Here is a 20,582-nt window from a genome sequence, read left to right as displayed (position 1 = left end):
TCAGGAGTACTGTCTTGATCTTTCCCCTCTTGATTTGTCTCAAGTTCAAAATCCCCTCATCTGGCCCTCAAGCATTAATTAAGGCAATTAATCTCTGCCTCCCAGGACTAGTTGCTAACACAGTCCAGCTGATTTTCCAACCAAGACATTTAAGAAAGCTTAGCAAAGGAAAAGTTTGCAGCTATAAACAGACAGAAACAAAGTACACGAAGGAAAGAAAGAGATAATCTTTCACTCTCCAGTTGTGTCCCATACTTCTCTCTGTAAGCAATGCACTCCTCTGTTGCATTTGCAACAGATTTGTGTAGCACCCCTGTTGCATTCCTAGCTTTCCCTGAAAGAGGTAAATCTTTAAGATGTCATCTGATGACCAAGATCAATTTGTAAAATGGCTGTTCAGTACTGAACAGATTATTTTGGGTTACATGCATTACCATTACCATTATCATTAACCAATTGGCTTTGTTTTTTGTGTGAGCCTGTCTCTCAATACGTTACTGTTACTGTCTTTTTTTTTTCTCCGATCTATACTTCTCGGGATGTAAATAATCGGTCAGACTCACATGATCAGAAGAGGAGTGACAGGACTGTCTCCTCTCACCTATTCTGGCATATGACTCTAGTGACTGAGCAACACAAGCTGAAGGAGAGGGAGCCTAAATTTATCTCAAATGATGGAGACAGGTGAGTTGGAGTTCTCTCCTCTGCTGCTTCCACCAGCTGTTTTTTAATCTCCTTCCTGAACATTTGTACTTTTGCCATGCTCAAACTGGAAAGGAGAAAAGTGGGAGAACCTTTGAAATACCATTGTATAGGAATGAAGTAGGAAGAGGAAATCAGCACAGAAGAGAGCTTACAATAAATTAGGAGAGAGCACACCAAGAAAGGTTCTTTTCATACCATTGCTAAACCTTGTTCTTTTCTTGTCCTGGTCATCAATTTTAGTTCCTTGTTATTTTATATTTTTGTTCTCTGCACTTTGTGCTTCTTAATCATATGAGTCAGGATAAAAATGCAATTCAAAAATACTGCTCCTCCTTCCTTATTGGAAAAGATAGGACCACAGTTCAGCATATAACTATCTGCATTTAATACATCCAGCGGCTGTCTGGTCCTAGGCAGACTTTACAGGGAGTAGCTGAGTTCCTGAACCTCAAATAGGAGTCTTCTGCCAAAGTCCTGGCAAGAAGGGAACAGAGACATCCTTGGTTTTCATTGCTATCTCTCTCCTTCTCTCTACCTAGCAAAAACAGATGCTCTTCTCTTGGTGCTGCCACTCTTGGGGCACACAAACCCTGCGGTGTTGACCTATTATTACCCCATGCATCTATCTCTGCAGTTACTTTCTTGAAGACTCTTGTTGAAATTTTGCACAACTCTGCCACTCACATGGCTTCTGTCTCCGTCTTTCCTGGGATACACAGAGACCAGGAAGCAGGATGAAAGTAAGTGTTAAAACCAACCAAACAAAAATTCTCATCTCCTGACTTCCTGATATAGCTTGAACTTTTTTACCTGTGAACATGTTTGCTCCTTGGGAATATTGCACCATAGATAGAAAGAGCTTGCTATGGAGGATTAGAAGGAAACTCTTATAGTAAAGCATAATAATAAGAAGAAGAAGAAGGAGGTGGAGTAAAGGGATAGGTACAAAGTCTTTAGTTCCTTTGTGGTTGTAGTTCTCTTAACAAGGATTTCACCTGTAGCTGACAGTCCTAGTCAGAAGGGATGTTTTTCACAAATAAGCACTTAATTTCCCAGTGTAGATTCATGCTTCAGGACCTGAGAAAGTAATCTTATGTTTTAGGTTTGTAATTGAAAAAGAAAAATGGTTATTGAACCCTTTTGGTGTCAAAGCATAAATTTATGGCAAGATGGAGCAGAGAGAAAACTAAGGAGGGAGATAGGAGGGAAATAGTATGAGAGAAAAGAACCATGCCAGAAGAGCATGAAGCAAGAAGGACTCAAGGCATAATGAGCTCAAAGGAGAGAGAAAAGAACAAAAGATGTTAGGAGAAAGCAGCTTAGCTGAAAGATTGGTTTAAACTGAAATAAGGGACATGAACAGAAGGAATAGCAAAGGAGAAAGAAAGAAGAACAAAGATTGTGGCAACTTTCTAGTTCATTGTAAATGTTTGGCAAGGGGCCCATGACTAGACCAGTGAATTAGCTGTGGTTTCCCTAATATTGGCAGTGAGGGAGCAGATACTTCTACCTCCAGACTTTCCGGCAGCAATGCACTTAAGATGGAAACAGAGCATCCAGTTATGTCATTTTGTTTGATAAGAAACTCTGCTCTTCTGTATGATCACATTATCGCATTATTTCCCTGTATCCAGATATTCATCCTGTATGCAGATATTCCTAAGAAATTAGAATCCTAGAAATGAAACATTAAGCTTAGGAGTACTGAGCTACTTTTCAAGAAATTATTTCACTCCTATATCTCATTTCCTGTTTCTACTGACAATAACTTCATACTTAAGTTAGGCTTCAGAGTCCATGACTGCAGTTGTAGTACTCAGCAATTACTTTTGTTTTGAAACTGGCAGTGGTTTGGGATATTTTTTAATGCTAGTGGTAACACTGTTGACCAGCACGTGGGCTCTTTGAAGGATAGACTGGGTTTTGTAACAGGCTGTGCTGTTCCCACTTCAAAGAGTTCCTATGAACTGGGCTGCTCATTACACCATCCTTGACATGCTGGGTTATGTCTTACTCTTCTGTCAGATAAGAAGGGCACGTTGCAAAGGGAAGAGTGAGAGTCTTTAGGCTTGAATTGTTGTAATTGTCGTTGGAATATCCACTACTCTCTTCTCCATCTGAGTTGCCTCCTAAATGCTTTTTGCTTATGTCATTCTCAATTTAAATGGAAAGACAGGAAGCAAACAGCCTAGTGTTTTTACAAAATAGTTTGTAGCTCTTGGCACCTGATTTTCTAACAGTCTACCAGAGAACAATGGTTATGTTTGAATACTTATTGGTGGTCAAAAATGCTCACTAGCTGCCCGTAATGTCAACCTCTGTAGTCACTGAAGTACATTTCATCAGAATAGTGGGAACTGTAAAGTTTCTTGGCAAAAAGCCAAAACTTTACCAAAAGTTGGAAATGATGTTTTTCTAGTAAAATAGTTTTTGATCAATGCATTTAAACAAAAGCACAAGAGCTACATGGGGCACCTTTAGGCTCTTGGCTTCCCAAAGCTATGGTAGTATCTACAAAGTATGCTAATACTGTCCTTAGAAGAGCATTTTGAAGGTTACTTACATTTGATAATGAGATAGGATTCCTTTTTTTTTAGTAAGGTAGGCTCTTGCAAGGATTATAATATCTACAGTCAGATCTTCTGGTTTGACTTTGGGTGTACTATAGGAAGTATTTAAAGTCTCTATTGGCTCCCGGTTTACAGAAAGCCAGAAGTTTGTGATGGAGCTTTCTTATGTGGCAAACCCTGCTTCACAAATTCACAGAAAGTCTGTCAGATCCTTTCAAAGCTTCAAAACAGCAGCGTATGATGCTGAAAATAGTTTAGGCTTTTATTTGAATCTGTCACTATTTAGCTTTAGCTTTTTAACTCCCACAGAGGATGTTGCATTTTTGCTAAAAACACAGCATGTATGTTGTTTGTGTAATATAACCAATTATTGTTACATAACTAGTTTTTTAATACCTGTTTGAAAGTGCCTAACTTCCTACATCAATGACAGGAGTTCCTGAAGTCTTTAATAAAACAACTTTATAAAACAAAAGCTATGAGAAGTAGGCAAGTCTCCTGCTCTGTTAAATCTGCTGTGCCCTGGTAGTCTTAACACTGGTGGGCTAGGCATGTTTTGACATTTCCATTCCATGCCTGGGAGAATATCCTAGTGCCAAGCAGCAGCAAAAGTTAGAGGAGGAACTAGAAAGAAGTTCCTTAAACTATCACCTCTAAACATCTTCTACCTGACTGAGAATTTTCAATTGCCTCTCTGTTTTAATTTTCTGTTTAATTTCTGAGATTGCTTCTATGAGGGCAAAGTGATATAATTCAATAAAGTCAGTCAATACCAGTGGGATAGACCCAGGATAGAATATATTTTAGCTAAACAGAGAAAACATACCACAGGAAGATCTGTTTCAGAAGGTTTTCCAATTATCTCTTATCTTTCAATTATCCAGACTTCTATCTATCCAGATAAATCCTACTGGAATGAAAGTGCCTAGATAATTGAGAGTTTACTCTACTTATTGTTAATAAATGTGTCTCTTGTAAAAGGAATGTTGTCATAGGCAAACAGATAATATGATATAGGCTGGCTAATTACTGGGAAAGATCAAATACGTAGTCTTGGGAACAGTCACTATTTCTTTATTGACTAGTGTGAAAACACAGGGGCTGCAGAAAAGACCATGTCAAAGATAATTCATGAAAAAAAAACTTTTGTTACTTATTTCCTACTGTAAATAATTGAGTTGTCTTTCTGAACCTCACGTTAACACAGATAGAACAGAAAAGATCTTTTAATATTTCAGTGTAATATAAGTTTTATGATAAAATGTCCTATAGGATGTACTCAAAAACAATTTACATGTTAGATAACACTTCTATAGAGTCAAATCTGCAAAATCCTAGATTTCATCTTTCCATTCTTCCATTAAAAATGTTATAATACTCATGCTCCAAATAGAAGAAATTTTGCATGATGATGTCTTTCCATTATCAAGCTTGAAATTTTATGAAGAAGCTGAAATTGTGGTGTGTACACCACAGCTGTGGTATAACGGGGAGCAGAAGGGTCATAGTCAGATACAAAGATATGGGTAACATGAGCAAATGTATGACAAGTTTATAAAAATGAGGTTAATTGGATCCAGAAATAAATGGTGAGACACTGGAATTGTGTTTGAGACTTCAGAGTCTTTTCTGTAGTGAAAAAAAGATGATGGGCAGTAAAGTTCCTCACACATGATAGTATGAAAGTTTAAAGAGGCCATGGAAAAAGGATAACAGCAGTAAAGTTTGGAAGAGAGGAAAGCATAGAGGTTAAATGAAGTTAAGGACAAATGGCTTACTAATGAAAAATCACAGAGAGTTGGACTTCTATCTATAAAAACTGAAAGAGGAATGCTTAGGAAACCTTAGTTTCCCAGTTGTGACTGATACTTTAGTGTTTGAATTGAGGAGAAAAGAATAGGAATGTTTGAATTCATGGTTTCACCTCTTTTAGTAACAAAAAGGCACGTATGTCCTAGAGTTATTTATTGTTTTATGTTGTGTTATTTATATTATATATATGTTGTAGATTTTATATTAAAAAAAAGTATGCAAATTACATAAAATATGGAAAATTCACAATTTGCATAGCAAAATAAGTGACATTCTAAGAAATTAATATACAGATCAAATATTTTAAGAGGAAGATTTAGGATACAAGTTTTCCCTTAACCTTACAGGCTTGACTTTTTAATTGTGTTTATGTATAAAATAAAATGCATTATTCATACAGTCAGTTCACGAAAACTAATATGTTATACTTTCCTCAAAAGCCCTGTCATACATAGAATCTGTTAAAAATGGAAAACTGAAATAAATAATTAAAACCAAGTTCTAATTTAATTGACAGTTTTGGAAAAAAAAGTCTTCAAAACAATCAAACTGGATATCATAATAATATTTTGATCTGAATCATATGAATGATTTCTATGAAAACATATATACACAATTGCACATGGGAAAATATATGCAGAAAAGCACACCTAATTTGCAAGAGTAACTGCTGAAATTACAGAATTTGACATTTTCAGTGCTAGAGCGGGAAAGACTAAGGTATAGAAAGACAAGGAAGAAAAGATTGGAGGTATGACTGAGGGAACGACCAGAACTCTGTCCACTTTAGATTATGTTTTTATTTACTGATGAAAAATGGTGATGTAGTAACTCTTACACCTGTGGAGACAAATTTCTGAAAGAGAATTATGTATAGCCAGTACAGTGTTTTCATCTCTACCTACCCTTAAATATTGTTTCACAACTCCTTTCCTTTCCATACAGTATGGAAACCTGTGCTAATACCTGCCAGCTCTTCAAATTTCTAGATCTCTCTATGTCTACAAATCTCTTCACCTCACAGGAGTGCTGTGGTTTATGTAACCAATGAATGCCATGTAATGACTGAAATAATTATATGCTATCCAACTAAATGTAGAAAAATGAAGCCTGATTCAAAAAATTCATGTTAGGCTCTCTTCACAGAGCTTTTCCTTAAAAAGGCAGGTTTTATTTCCTTTCAGCATTTTTTAAAAATCACAAAGCCATGATTTTCCCAATTTTTGGTCATGACAAATAACCATCCTTAATGATTAGGTTTTTGATACTGAATAAGTTTTGGCCTACACAGCAACAACCTTCCCTGTACAGTCATTAAGGTAGTTAAGAGTAGCCAAGAGTCTCCTGCTGTCAGCTCCTGGGAAAAGCCTTGTGCAGTGAGTTCATGTGACATTATCCTGCCTATACAAATCATATCTGATGGTCATCCACCAATGTCTGAGCCACTGGAGGCGCTATGGTAGACTTTATTTTTGTTCATGTTTTATTCGTGCTCCTTTATTCTTGACAAAATGATTTCTGCTGGCAGCTGTGGGATTTCTGTGTTACTCTGTTGCATATATGGGGAATTCTTTAGGCTTACAAATAGGATGATATGCTCTTTCTGCTACAAGCATATTAGAAATCAGTCAAGCAATAAAGGAATAACTCCATAGAAAGACCTCAGATGGAATATCATTTGCAGTTTTGGGAGCTGCTCTTTAAAGAAGTTTTGGACCAAATAAAGAACATCCAGAGCAGACCAGTGAAAATGAACATGAATCTGGAAAACATGAGTTACAAAGAATGAACGAATTAATTGGGAAGAGAAGATTGAGTGTATGGGACATGATAACAGTCTTCAAGCATCTGAAAGATTCTAGTAAAGAGGGAAGAGAATTATCTCTTCTCCAGCTACACCTGTCCTCCATTGCCATACGTGGTAGAGAGATGAAAAAGAAACAGGCTTAATACAGTTTATGAAAGACTGAGGTAGGTGTTAAAAATATCCTAATAATTCTGAAGACAGTAAAACACTAGGATAGAGTGTCTGGGAGATGCATGGAATCTGCATCACTGGAAGTCTTTAAGATAAGAACAGATAAACAAAGGTCAGGAATGACCTTCTGATCTTGCCCTGTGGCAGGAGAATATGCTAGGAAACACTGTGATATCCTTTCAGGTCTTTTACTGTATGATTTCACACTTACCTAACTTCAGCTGACTTATTGTTGCCAACTCAAGAATTATTGGAAACACTTTGAAACACTTTTTTTTTTTTTTTTTTTTTTTTTTTTTTTAATTTCCGAGCTTCTGGAACCACGTTGTTGGGCAAGAACCTTTGCTGTCATTTTTATAAAGCAGAAGCTTCTAGTGTTTATTATTGCAAGGGAAAGATTGGAACTTGGAACCTCCAGAAAAGAACAAAGACAAAATGAACAGAATTTATTGATTAATATTTCAATATTTTTAAGGCAACTTTGTAATCATCTGAATGTTTATGGAGAGGCAATACTCTTGGCCTAAGCCTCGACCTCATTTGTTTGAGTAAGGCCTGAGTAAGTTTTTTTTTAATGTTGCTATCACTTTTGTTTTCCAATCCATATTTGTCAAGCACAAAAGTTTCACATGTGGAACATCTTGTGTCCAACAAATGCTTCAGCTCCATGATCACTTTAATCTTGCACTGCTGTCAAAAGAGATGTATGTGCTCCTCAGTGGTCACTCCTGCCTGTCAGCCCAAAGGTTTGGGCTTTCAGGTGGTGAATTGGAGCCAGGAACTTATCCTGCTGTTAAACAGACTGGCAAAACAGAGGAAAAAAAGTTTTGACAGGATCACTTTTCCCATCTAGTTCACTGCAGGACCAGAAAAATGTGTCTGTCAGCACAAGGGAAGGGATTGCACAGATGAGAATGAGTAGCTTCCTACCTGGCAAAGGTGGCAGCAGTCTTTTTAAAGGACAGTGCCAGCCTACAGTGATCAGCTGTCTATGGCATAAGACTCATAAATGGGGAATATGTCTTAAAGAAAAGTTGTCTTCCGCTATCATACTCCATGTTTGGTTAGCACTGAAACTGCTCACTGGAATGCCAAAAGAAAATGTTTACAAACTTTTGTGCCGCTGCAGTCAACACAAGTGAGAGAAAGTTAGTTTTTGCTATCACTCAGTATTCATCTGTGCAGAAATATAAAAAGTTAAAAATTTTATTCTGAACTGAGCTTTTGTAACTTCCCTCCTTACTATGCTGAACCAACACTAGAAAAAAATCCACCTTTCTTCCTGCTACTATAAACCGTCTTAAGCTGCCTGATAAATAAATATGGTCTCCTGCCATGCCACTTGCTCGGAGTATGCTGTTCTCCACATTTCATTTCAGGTGCCAAAGTTGTTATTAAAATAAATATTTTGGAGAAAATATTGGACAAGGCTGTCTGTATAATGCTTTCTTAAAAAATTAGTATCACAATTTTTAGAGAGATGTAGCTAATCCATTTTGGCCTAAATTTCTTTCCTTCACAGAAAGCAAATCTCAGTCCTGGTGCATAATTTATGATCTTGGCCTCCAGCCCAAACATCTGTACATGTTGAAATCAGTTTTGCATCTGCTTAACTTTATGCACATGAGTAGTCTAATTGTATTTTGTCTGATGAAATGACTCACGTGAAATCAAGTGTTTGCAGAACAAGGGTTCCAGACAGTAGAGTTCTGCAGGGCAGTAGGTCCCTCTTACTATAACTTTATATGGCACCTAATACAAGAAATGGCTTCTTGATTATCTAGGTGCCCTCCACATGCTCCCACAATACTATTGGAATTACAGCTGTAATACGGGGTGAAATGAAGAAGTGCGAAAGAACAAGTCTTGCAGTCTAGATCAGATCTTCTACTGCATAGCACTTGGACATAATTACAATAATGCTAACAGGTCATCCATTTCTACTCTAAAAATTTTGTTCTGGAAATCTCTTCAGGGTCAAGCGAAATCACCCTTCCTATTCCTTAATAACAGGCTAGCAGGCTGCTGCTGTTGGTCTGCTGGTGTTCATTGGACAGGTTACTATTGCTCATATACAATAAACTCTCTAATACGCTATAGCTGTTATCTCCTATCAGGATAGAACCATTTTTTTCCTGAACCTGATTACCCAATGGATTCAACACCTCCTGCAACCTCAGGTGTTACCTGAATTGGCAGCAATGTAGGTATTTGTCATCTGCACAGGGCACCATGGAAAGGAGCAGTTTGTCTTCCCTGCCTCAGTAGCTTTCCCAAGTCTCGTCTTTCCACCCCATTTCAGCTCTGCCATCCTGAGCCCTGGGGCAGTGGCAAAATTTCTTGCCTGCTACTGTGCAGTCATAGGCTATAGGAAGAGAAGAGGTGATGCTAAGCTTGCTGCTTGTTGAAGGTGTTTGTATCTGAGGGGTTGTTGTTTTGTTTTATTTTCATTATCCCTACAGCTACCATGAGGGTATGCAGTGGTCTAGGGAGTGAAGAGACTCTTAAGAAAGGTGGGGAGAGACTGCAAGATCTGATATTAGGAGCATTAAGGATTAAAAAGTGGAACTCACAGGATTTGTTCTGTGAGAACATGAAGCCTGGGGCAGATGGGCGAGAAAGGAAGGCTTTGAGTCTGCACGCTGCAAAGGCACGGCAAAGAACAGGACTGACTGCAAAGCTAATGGTGTACAGAGGACCAAGATAAGATGGAAATGAAAACAGAGAAAGAAAAAGAATTTAGAATAAAAATATAAAGCAAGAAATATACCTTAAAATTGATTGGTTTTGTTTGCCTTTCCCTCCTACCTTACTGCCCAGCTAGATTCTGCTATTGGTGAAAACACCTCTGAAATAAAGATGTCTTTAGTGGGCTCAAAATGTAGATCAAGACACGTAATTTTACGCATATGTATTTGAAATATATTGTTGATTGAGGTTTTATGCTCCTGATTTTTTGTGACATTTAGACAGGAGGTACAGAAGAAAGTGTGAAATTCATCATGTATACAATGTGCTTCGGCACAAGAGAAGAAAATTTTGGTATGTTACAGGATTAAAATACTATAGAATTTAAATTGTTCTCTGAATTACCTGAATGTGAATTTGTTGGCTTTGATGGAGATACTCCATGGTACTTTTTTGTAGCTAGGGAAAATTTGATCTTAAAGTGTTAAGTCATGGAAGGGTTTTTATTGCTTTTTGAGATCTGCAGTTTGAAGTGTATGCAAAGGAACCAGATAACTGAAATCTTGATATTGCAAGGAAAAATGAACAGTGTTGGCTCTTTCTGTAGCTGGCAACTTTTTAGGCAATACAAGTGGGTAGCAGTCTAATGAGATGGTCATCTGATTTATCCAGCAAACTAACTATTCTGCTCAGGAGAAAATTCAGAATGCTGATATGAGAAAAGAAAAATTATTTGCTATTCAATTTTCACTTTTATGATTCTCAGAGGAGCACTAATAATGTTAACAAACATATACATCTCTAATTCATTTTGGGTTTTTGTGAGTGGAAACTAGAATGTGACCATTACCATGTTTTGAATAACTTATTGCAGCTCTTGATAATGACTGATAATGACTGGATGAATATCAGCGTTTGTGTCTTAATTCTGCTTTGCCTTAAAATGTGTAATTTTTATTCCTTTGGAGTTTTGTGCAAATGCACTGCTCTTATTTACATCTTGACTAATGTAAAGTATTTGTAAGAAATTTCTGTCTGTAGTACTTAAACAGGGCTATATAACACATGTCTCATCTTAACTGTAATTATCATAGGAGTTTCATTTAGTAATTGGTTTATTGAATTTGCATCTGGTCATTTATTTAAAGCACTGAAATGAATAGTATCGTGAATTGTTCCCTCTCACAAGAATCATGAGCACTTTATGTTGGCTCTGGAGAGAGTAATATAAAGAATTTTTTAAAAAATCATGGAATTCTTTAAGTGTTTATAAAGTATGTGGAGACTGTATTTACATGGTCCATTTTTACAAATATATTCTTTTTCTCTATTTTCAGTCCCCTGCACATAGCTATTCAAGCTATGACTCTGGCAAGAATGAGAGTGTAGGCAGAGGTGCTGAAGATCTGTCTCTGAATCGAGGCGATGAGGATGAGGATGACCATGATGAACAGGAAGATCCTGAGAAGGTTAATGAATCAGATGGGGTAGAAGCTGAGCGACTGAAAGCTTTTAATGTAAGTCCTCTTACACTCATTGCCTTGTTTACCTCTACTACCTTCCTTTTATATTTTTATTTATGGATAAGTTGGACAATATTAGAGGCACGTTAATTTAATTTGCAGGATCTTTTAATTATTATTTTAAAACATATTAAACTCTTGCCAACAGACACCAGATTTACTGTGTTTTATTTAGAATTTTAAGGCAGAGTGCCATCTTTACCAGTGAGGAAAACAAAGCTTTGTTTTGTGTGTGTGTGCATGTGTGTGTATATATGTGTGTGCGTGCATGTTCACCCAGTGAATGCAAAGGGGCTGTAGCTAGTTTATCAGAAGACCATTCCAGTGGTCAGCTGTTTTCAATTGCTTTCCCAATGTATGTAATTATGCATGAAAACACAGGCAATTGTTCAAACAAAGAAAAAGATTCAGTTCAATAAAATGATGTAGCAATCAGAACTTATTGTTAATAATGAAACTTAAGTGGTGCCTATTTTCACAATCTGTTCTGGTTTATCTCACAAGTTCTGTATCCTATAGACTATTCTTTTCTTGTCTTTTTTTTTAATCAGTCCTCCCTCTCCCCTCCCAAAAATAATCCTTTAAAGAATTGTTTGCTTAATATTTCTGGCTTCCCATTACAAAGCTCTTCAGTGGATAGAAAAAGTGTCTTCCTCTCAGTAATCAAGACAGGAAGCTAGGAAGAGAAGAGAGCAGCCCTCCAAACCCGTCTCCTCTGTCTCCCTCTTGCCAACAGATGTTTGTCAGGCTGTTTGTAGATGAAAACTTGGACCGAATGGTCCCAATCTCTAAGCAGCCCAAAGAAAAGATCCAGGCTATCATTGACTCATGCAGGCGACAATTCCCTGAGTATCAAGAGCGTGCCAGAAAACGCATACGTACTTACCTCAAGTCCTGCAGGCGGATGAAAAGAAGTGGTTTTGAGATGGTGAGTTTTGATTTAAAACCCAGCCCTAGTTTCCATCAAAACCCCATATGTAAATCCATGGCACTATTTTGTTTTCATCTTAGTGTCTTTTTTTTGTTTGTTTGTTTGTTTGTTTTGGTAATATGAGGTCAGAGGTTTCTTTTTTCTTCCTTCATTCTTCCTGAATTTATTCCCTTTGTTCACTGGTTTAAAAATGCTTTGAGATGCTATAGTTCACGAGATAAACTAGTATGAATCCAAAGGAAAAGAAGAATAAAGCATGAGGAAAGAAACTAATTTAAGGCATATGTAGCGATATATTTTCTTCTTTAGGTTATGGTTAGAGAAGATTTTTGCCTGGCAAAGTCTTGCAGTAAGATAGATTTTTCTTTAAAATTCTTCTGCTAACTGGCTTTCTGTGAGCTCTGTATAAAGTAGATCCCATTAGGGAAGTGCTAGACCCAAGCAAATGGCCAGTGTAGAAACATTTCATTAGCAATAGTTTAAGGTTTTGATTGTTTTCTTGCATATTTTAGTCTATTAACAATCAGTAAAAGTTATCCTTTTGAAATCTTGTTGGTTTAATGTGTTTTGCACATCTACATAGGGCTTTAAAACATCAGTACCTTCAAGTTTACATTTCTACCATCCCAATGGATTGTTAACTGTAATTGAACCAAAGACCATGAAAACTATATTGGTATACAAATGGCAGTGTTTTCAGACATTAATATTTTAATATGACCCAATAGCCCAAGAGTGTGTAAAGAATACCTGTTCACACAGACTGGCAACTTAAGAATCTCTAAATAACTTTTATATTTCCAAAACCCAGGAAAATCACAGGAAACTAAGTAGCAACTTATATTATGTTTGATGTATCATATCTATCTCTCTAGTCTTTAGATGACAATAAAATCACCTCATCATTACAAATAGACGTCATTTAGTGATTAAACATACCATTTTTATTTTAACAAATCATCTGCAAATCCATTGATTACATAAAAAAAATTATTGGGGATGACTGAATTTTACTGTTTCTCTCCCTCTCTCTCTCTGTGTTTCCTGCAGTTTCTACAGGATATTTATGAAGTCCATATGTTGGTTTTAAGATGTTAGTTGACAGTTGTAAGAGCAAAATATCAGGCTTATCTGTAGAGTAAGACTACTATCAGATAACACAAAAAGCAGAGACAGAAGCTAAATTTTTGTGTGTGTTCATGAACCTAACTGACTGCATGGTTTTATTATTTGAAGCGTGGGTTAATGCTGTTTCTGAACAATGGAAACATAGATGAAAAGAGACAGGTAGAATAAAGGACATCTGTACGGATAAAAGTGCCAAAGATTGACTGGTGGTGTACATGTCAGATTGTATAGCCTTCCAAAGCAAAAGCAGAAAAACCAGAAAGTCAATATTTTCAGTAAGTAGCATTAAGTTACATCTACTCACTCTGGCTGAAAATAAGTAAGCAATGTCAAGTTCAGCCATCACTGTGCCAAATATTTTTATTTTGCTGTACTTTCATTGAAAATACTTACACAATTAGCCAATGCTAGCAGATCTCCTCACTGTTCCAATTTATGGCCTCATTATTGTCATTATTCACACTGGTGAGCACTTATGTAAACTGGCTCGTTTTTGTCATCTGAAAGACTTGCACAACTGCTTTTCAGTATAAATAAGGGGCTTACAGCCTGACCTGTAACAGCTAGGTTGGCTTGACTTCAGCAGATTATTCACATATTCATTTGAATAAAGGTTGCAGGATCAAATTTATTCCTGCAGGGGAAAAGGCACAAAGATTACCAGGAATGTGATTCAAATAGGCAATTTTTGTAGTTCAGAAATATTCTCTGCTTTTATAATGTTCCATTACAGTTTATGGTGGGATTTATTGCTTTTTAAGCAAAAAATTGCTCACCAAAATATTGACTTTGCTGACCATGAATGAAAGTGACAGGGCATTGGCTCTCCTGCCAAAGACTGCAGCCCTCATGGGCAGGAGGGAAATGTGTCCTGCTTCCCTGCTCGCAGGTGGGAGCATGAGCCAAAGACTATCCAAAGCACCTGGAAGAGCTCCCATTCACTTTCTGAGAGAATAAGTGGTGTTCTGTCTTTATGACCTGAATTCAGGTAATTCTGAAATGGAACACATACCCATTTGTTCTTTTTAATTATGTTCTGATTTCTGAATTACTTTATCAGTACCTCGTGATTATAAGCAGTTTTTAAAAGTGCTACCTTGGACAGAGGCACTTGACTGTATGATTACTTTAATGTGCTTACCATTTTGATGGTGGAAAAGAATCACTTTGGATAATAACACTTGTTCAAAACAATCATGAGAGGACATGTTGGTGTTGATTTGAATCAGGTGCTACCCTCAAATACAGCAAAACAAGATAATGATTTCCTCAGGAACGATAGCGCTACCATTGTTATATTAAATAGGATGTCAGATAATAATATCCACAGGAGATGCCTTTACTATAGATATATTGAACATAACTTTTTCATTTTGTTCAGAGCAAGAATGCTGCATTTTGAGCATTTGAGTTTCAAGAGAAAAGAGAATAATCTCTTATGTGGCATATGAAAATTCAGACTATGTGTGGAACAGTGCAGCTATCTTACAGCATCACGTTGTAAAGTTAAGAGAAAATGTAAACACTGAGTTTAATTAGTGTGAGACTACATGGTAAAGTTGAAAAGCATGCCTGAAGCCTGCTTCTGTCAGTTATTTGCCATCTGTAAACCAGATGACACTTGTTGCTGTTTAGCAGGCTAGTTGTAGCTCTGAGGCAGTAGTAAAGTTTCAGGTTCCCAAGTGTTCATATTGTTAGTTAATGTGTTTCTTAGTATTAATATCCTGTTTTTAAGAGACTGCTTATAGATAGTTATCTTGGTTCTACTTATGACAGCTGGCAGTCCGGGGACTCCAAGGCAGCTGGCATAGCTTCTTGTTACAAATATTCCTTCGAGAAGTCCCCTTTCTGCATTGGGAAAGTTTTACTCATTTGATTATTCAGCTTGTGATTGTGCTGCTTTCATTTTGCTTCTGACACAAGCATATCCCTTAACAAGGCAATGTCAAAGTTTTTCTCATCAATTGTAAAAATGTTTTTTTTCCTCCCATTTTCTCTTGCTTATAGTCTGTTTGAGAACTTTCTCGTACTAAGTTCTGTTTTCTTCCTCAGGTTTTTTCAAGTGGAAGGAAGTTTGTTTAGTCCTGAAATCATTGGCTTTCAGATGGGCTTTCTAGGTTGTACTCTCACCTGTGCTATGCTGTAGCACTTTGTGAACTTTAAGACATGCTTAAAGAAATTTTTTCTTTTTCTCTTCATAAGCCCATAAGCCAAAGGAAAATAATATTATTGCCTGTCTCCCAAGGACTGATGTTAATGAGAATTCCTTTATATACCTTTTGATCTGTTTTTTGATCTGTATATTCCATACAAGAGGAATTTTCTTCCTGAAATGGTCAAATGATCTATTTCTCTAATCATTTGAAAATCACTCCTTTAGACTTGTCTCTGTCTATGTACCTATAGGAAATGGCTAATGGAAAAGATAGAAGAAAACTTCTGAGGATGTGTGATATCTATTTACTTAGTTACAGTCCAGAAAATTTTAGATGTTAGAAATGATCAAATGGTGTGAATTAGCCTAATAATTACATTTGCTCACTCCTTTCTGCCTCCTCCCATCTTCCTGATCTCCTATCATCAATCTCACTTGCTGAACTTGGTTTGAAACTGTACTTTACAGTATCTTTTGCACAGACATGCCCTTTTTTTCATGTGCATCCCAATGCAAGAGCAAGGACTTAAACTAAAAAGCTCATTAACACAAAGATTCTTCCCTTTGTTCAAACAAGAGGAAACCCTCCTTCCTAGGCATTACTGTAAAACAAATAATATCAAAGAGCAAAATGTTGCTATAAATTAGAGAGAAAAGGCCAGTCATAAATGGCTTTCATTGTCTGAAGACGAGTTTGGCTGTATCGTCCAGAAAAGAAGAAAGGGTTCTTGCTACTCTTAAAGACAGTCCCCCAGTTAGATCCCAGTGATGTTCATCCCAGCTTCTTCTATCCCATTCCCACACAACAGCGTTATCAATAGCAAATAAAGAAGCTCCATGTCTTTCACTACTTCTGTGTTTTGCTTGTGCAAATTGTCTGTAAGAGGTGTTTTAATGATTTGCAACTGTGCACATGATGATCAAGATGTTTTAAAAGTGTCTGGTGAGTTGGAGCGCCTCCATTTTTTGATACCAAACTGAATAACTTTTATGGGGGCTGGTTTTCAGATGGTGATGTATTTTCTGAAATCTGCCTCATTAAGATGTTTCAGGATAGATCTCTAACCTCCATTTTTCAGTTTTAGCTTTAGATAGAGGAAGCTTTCATGATTTACTGAATTTAGTGCTGAATAGGCCAGCTGCCCTTGCAGCCACTCAGATTTTCAGTTCTCTGGGCCTTTTATGGTTAGAAAGGTCATAAGCATTTTCAGGAACATGAGGGCCTGTGGGTGCAGGGATGCATCCCTAATCTTGATTAATTAGCTGGGAAACATTAAGAAAATCATTACAAAAACAGTTACGTGAAGATCTACAAATGCAAATAGAACTGTTGTTCTGTACTATACCCCAAACTGTTCATTTTTAAGCATCTAACCCTTGTTAGACACTTGTTAGTTTATGAAGTCTGATGAGTACAGCTGGTTAAAAAAGGGGAAAATTATTCTCTGACAAAATTTGACTTTTTCTGTTAGGACTCACATCTCCTTAAAAAAATTCTAGAAACATTTCTTCTAAAGCATCTGAATTTTTTTTTCCACAGAACAGTAAAATAAATACTGATGTGATTTTTCAGAACTGTATTTTAAATGTTTTGAACACCTTTTGCTTTTTAATAACTTGTGCAAGTGTGAGGCAATTTTTGAAAAGTGAGTGGCAGAAGAAGTTGTACTTTTTCCAGCAACTTTAGAAAATGTGAAGAAGTTAGTTTTGGGAAAAGGCAAGATATCTGGCAATAAGATGAAAACTAAAAACTGGAAAATATCTGGCAACCTGATATTAATTGGTCTTTCATATTCTATGAGAGAGAAAAGGACAGGAGTGCAATTTGACATTTTTTGTAATTTTCATGGAAAGTGGAAGAAAAACAACCCCCTCCAAAAAATGGCAGTAGGTACTGATTTATAACCCCCCCCCCCCGTCTTTATGAACAAAAATAAAAATGTGGGGTAAATGGATCATGATCACATGATTACTTGTAAGCTCAAGGTCAGAAAAAGTGGTAAATATTTCATTTTTTCTTATACTGGGATTCTAACTTAGACTAAGACTTCTGCTACAGTGTTACTTAATTAGCTGGTTTGTGCCAGCAGCATAACAGAGTGGCAGAGCCAGTTTGGTGTATTTGCTTAGGAGAAACAGGAAATAATGTTAAATCAGACTCAGTTTTCCTGGTCTGCTGGAGTTTGCTAGAGAACCGTTTGCTGTCAGGGTGCCCAATCCAATCCTCACCTAACTCAGGAGGAGTTAGTCCAGCCCTGCGATTCTAATCACTCCCTTCCACTTCACTCTGAAATACCAGATATACTTGAGGTAAAGAGAATCTCACCTAATTTTGCTAGCTAAGTGTTAAGGAGCTAGAGAAATGGGGTGACCTGGGCTCCCTCAACAATCGGTGAAGCAGTTTGGTAACCCCAGCCAGAGAATGCTGCATCCCCAGCTATGTTATGAATCAACTTCTGGAGATATCTCTTCTCCAATGACTTAAAAAAGGAGGCTAGGTGCCTAGTTTAGGTAAAATACATAGGTGTTAGATGGATAAGGTCACATTAGATGGATCCTGCTTCTTTTGGTCACATAAATCATTTAAAATTTTCAGCAGCCTCATTAAAACTGTTCACTTGAATAGGTGGACCTCCAGGACTTAGCCCCTTAGGTAGGCACCACAACAGCAGGAGAGCGCTGCTCAGTTGGAATGTGTCACTTGCATAACATGTAGACAGGAATATGGCTATTTTGTTTAGGTGCTGTCATAATCAAGGTGCAATATGCAATATTTCAATTAAATGTACTTAAAAGTTGAAAACTGAAAAAAAGTGTTATGAACTTCACAGAATATTAAAAAAAGCCGCTTCTGCTTTTTAGGAAAATATTTCTATTTTTTTCTTCCTATTCCTTGATAAGTGTTAGAATTGAGTATTTATCACAGCTTCATTGCAAATTGCGAGACCGAGCAAAATAATCAAGCCCAGTTTGAAACACAGTGCTGCAAGCATTAAAATGCTAGTGGAGTTGTTCATATTTCACTATTTTATACTAAATAATAAAACTACATCCAATAGAATGCAGTACTGTACTTCAGTCTGTTAATTTAAAATTCTCAGACAAACCTATTGGTTTTGCATATCCTATGTTCTGCAGAAGTGCTTCAGAAAGAAACACTTCAGAATTCTTTGTAACTGTGCAACGTAGGACAGTTCTGTGTCAATTATCTGCATTACACTGGGTAAAAATTCTCATCTGAAGATAATGCATACCCTTCTGTGTAAAACACTCTGGATATTTTCATACGAAAAATGTTATGTATGTTTTCATGTTTGGGTAATAGTTAAAGTATGTCCTCATTCATTCATTTATTTTGGAGTTTCTATGAAAAAAAGAAAGTAACTTGCATGTTTATGTGCTTGCAACAATCATATACTGAAAGATTCTCCTTTTCAATGTTAATTGGCCTAAACTACAGGGGAGTATTTATGCACAAATGTCAGGATATAAAGTTCGATATTTTAGCAGGTGTGTATGTGTGCCCATCATCTGCCATAATAGCTGTGTTTTTTCAGAATAGACTCAGACCTGTGTGGTATATGTCAGAGCATCTAGACCAAATTTCTGTATGAAAACTTTGGCTTTTATTTATGTTATAAGCAAATATTGGACCTCAAAGAAAATGCTGAGATAGTAACTTTAGAGACAACTGTTCTCTAACCACAGGAAAAGTACAGCATATACAGTAGTATTGCAAACTTCTTTCTCGTGAATATACTGCTCCTAGTGGTTTAGACTAAAATATGTGTGCGTTATGTCCGTGGTTATATCTCTAATTCGGAGATTTATACCAAAAATGTACAACTGAAATTATAATGCAACAGGTTTTTAGATTCCATATAGAAGTACAGGAATTGTGTGTACATAGCGAAAGGGGTATTTTATGTTTCCCGTGAAAATACAGTAAAGGTACCTCACTTGTGAGGGTATTGTATTATGTATTAAAAATGCTACTCTCTTATGTTAAGGAATCAGAGATTATACTAATATAGCTAATTTTCAGGGAATCTGGGCCAAGGATTTCTGATTTCATCTACTAAAAAAATAAAATACCTTGCAGGACTATACCATCACTCCAGCAAGGCTTGTTGTAAGATGCTTTGATTACTGAGAACCAGATCTAAAGACCACCGAAGTCATTGAAGGATCTTCATTAACTTTAGTGTTCTTTAAAGCAGACAAACAGTAATTTGACTACAAAGGTGTATCAGCTAATTTGATTTTTCATGAAGAGATCTGCAAAAAGATATCTGCCAATATTTTGTACATTTTCTACAAAAAGAGACAAGGGACTGAGTGTAGAAAGTGATCGTTTTCATAGTAGTTTGCCAAAAAATGATTTTGCTTAAAACTATGCAAAAATTCCTGTCAAATAGTATGTGTGCCTGTTGCTTTGTCCTCATCATTGTCACCGTAAGGCTCTGTAGTGGTTTCAAGAATCAGGTGTAAATTGCCTTGAACTACAGTTTCAAATACAAGAGGACTGGAAGCGGTTGGTCATTTCCCACAGGCTACTGAGGGAATTTCAACCAGCTCCCGGTTGTCGGTCATTTCAAAAGATAGTAAAAGCAGATGCATCTGTATGTACATGAAATCTAGCAGGTTGCCCTTACGTCTTTTGTCAAAATGCTCTCCCCCTACAATATGTTGGAGGCTGAAAATTAATTGGGTGTCATCCAAAGTGATGAACAAAACCAAAGAACAGTGTGTATTTAAAATGTTGCTACTGTTTTAGTTCAGTCACAGGCAGTATTGGTTTCCAAGTAAATACCAGAAAATTTGTGTGCTGCTGCTGTGTGATGGACAGAGGAATATAGTCTTCTCTAAAAGTCTGTATTAAGCTGGTTTTAAGATTCTCCTAAGTTTTATTCATCTGTTCATCTTAGTTACTATAAAATTGTTTTCAATGTTTCATTTTTGTCATTTGGAAACAATGTTATCCTGCTTTCTAATTTTGCCATGCAAGTCCCTTGTTTTGATAGACTAAAGATTAGAGGCTTGGTTCTTTTCTGTTGTTTTACACATGGGTAATTCCAGTACAGTTATTGCC

At 36.7% G+C, this 20,582-nt stretch overlaps 1 protein-coding gene across 1 annotated transcript in view; it reads left to right on the top strand.

Moving 5' to 3' along the window:
- NOL4 (nucleolar protein 4) overlaps positions 1-20,582 on the top strand; it is a 197,183-nt gene that overhangs the window by 137,317 nt on the left and 39,284 nt on the right. Inside the window, exons 7-8 of the mRNA XM_067290429.1 lie at positions 11,091-11,270; positions 12,013-12,204. Coding sequence (XP_067146530.1) covers positions 11,091-11,270; positions 12,013-12,204 — 372 coding nt within the window. The remainder of the gene's footprint in view (positions 1-11,090; positions 11,271-12,012; positions 12,205-20,582) is intronic.

This window comes from Apteryx mantelli, chromosome 2 (assembly GCF_036417845.1).
Source record: "Apteryx mantelli isolate bAptMan1 chromosome 2, bAptMan1.hap1, whole genome shotgun sequence".
Lineage (NCBI taxonomy): Eukaryota > Metazoa > Chordata > Aves > Apterygiformes > Apterygidae > Apteryx > Apteryx mantelli.
This window is presented reverse-complemented; position numbering and strand designations above follow the sequence as displayed.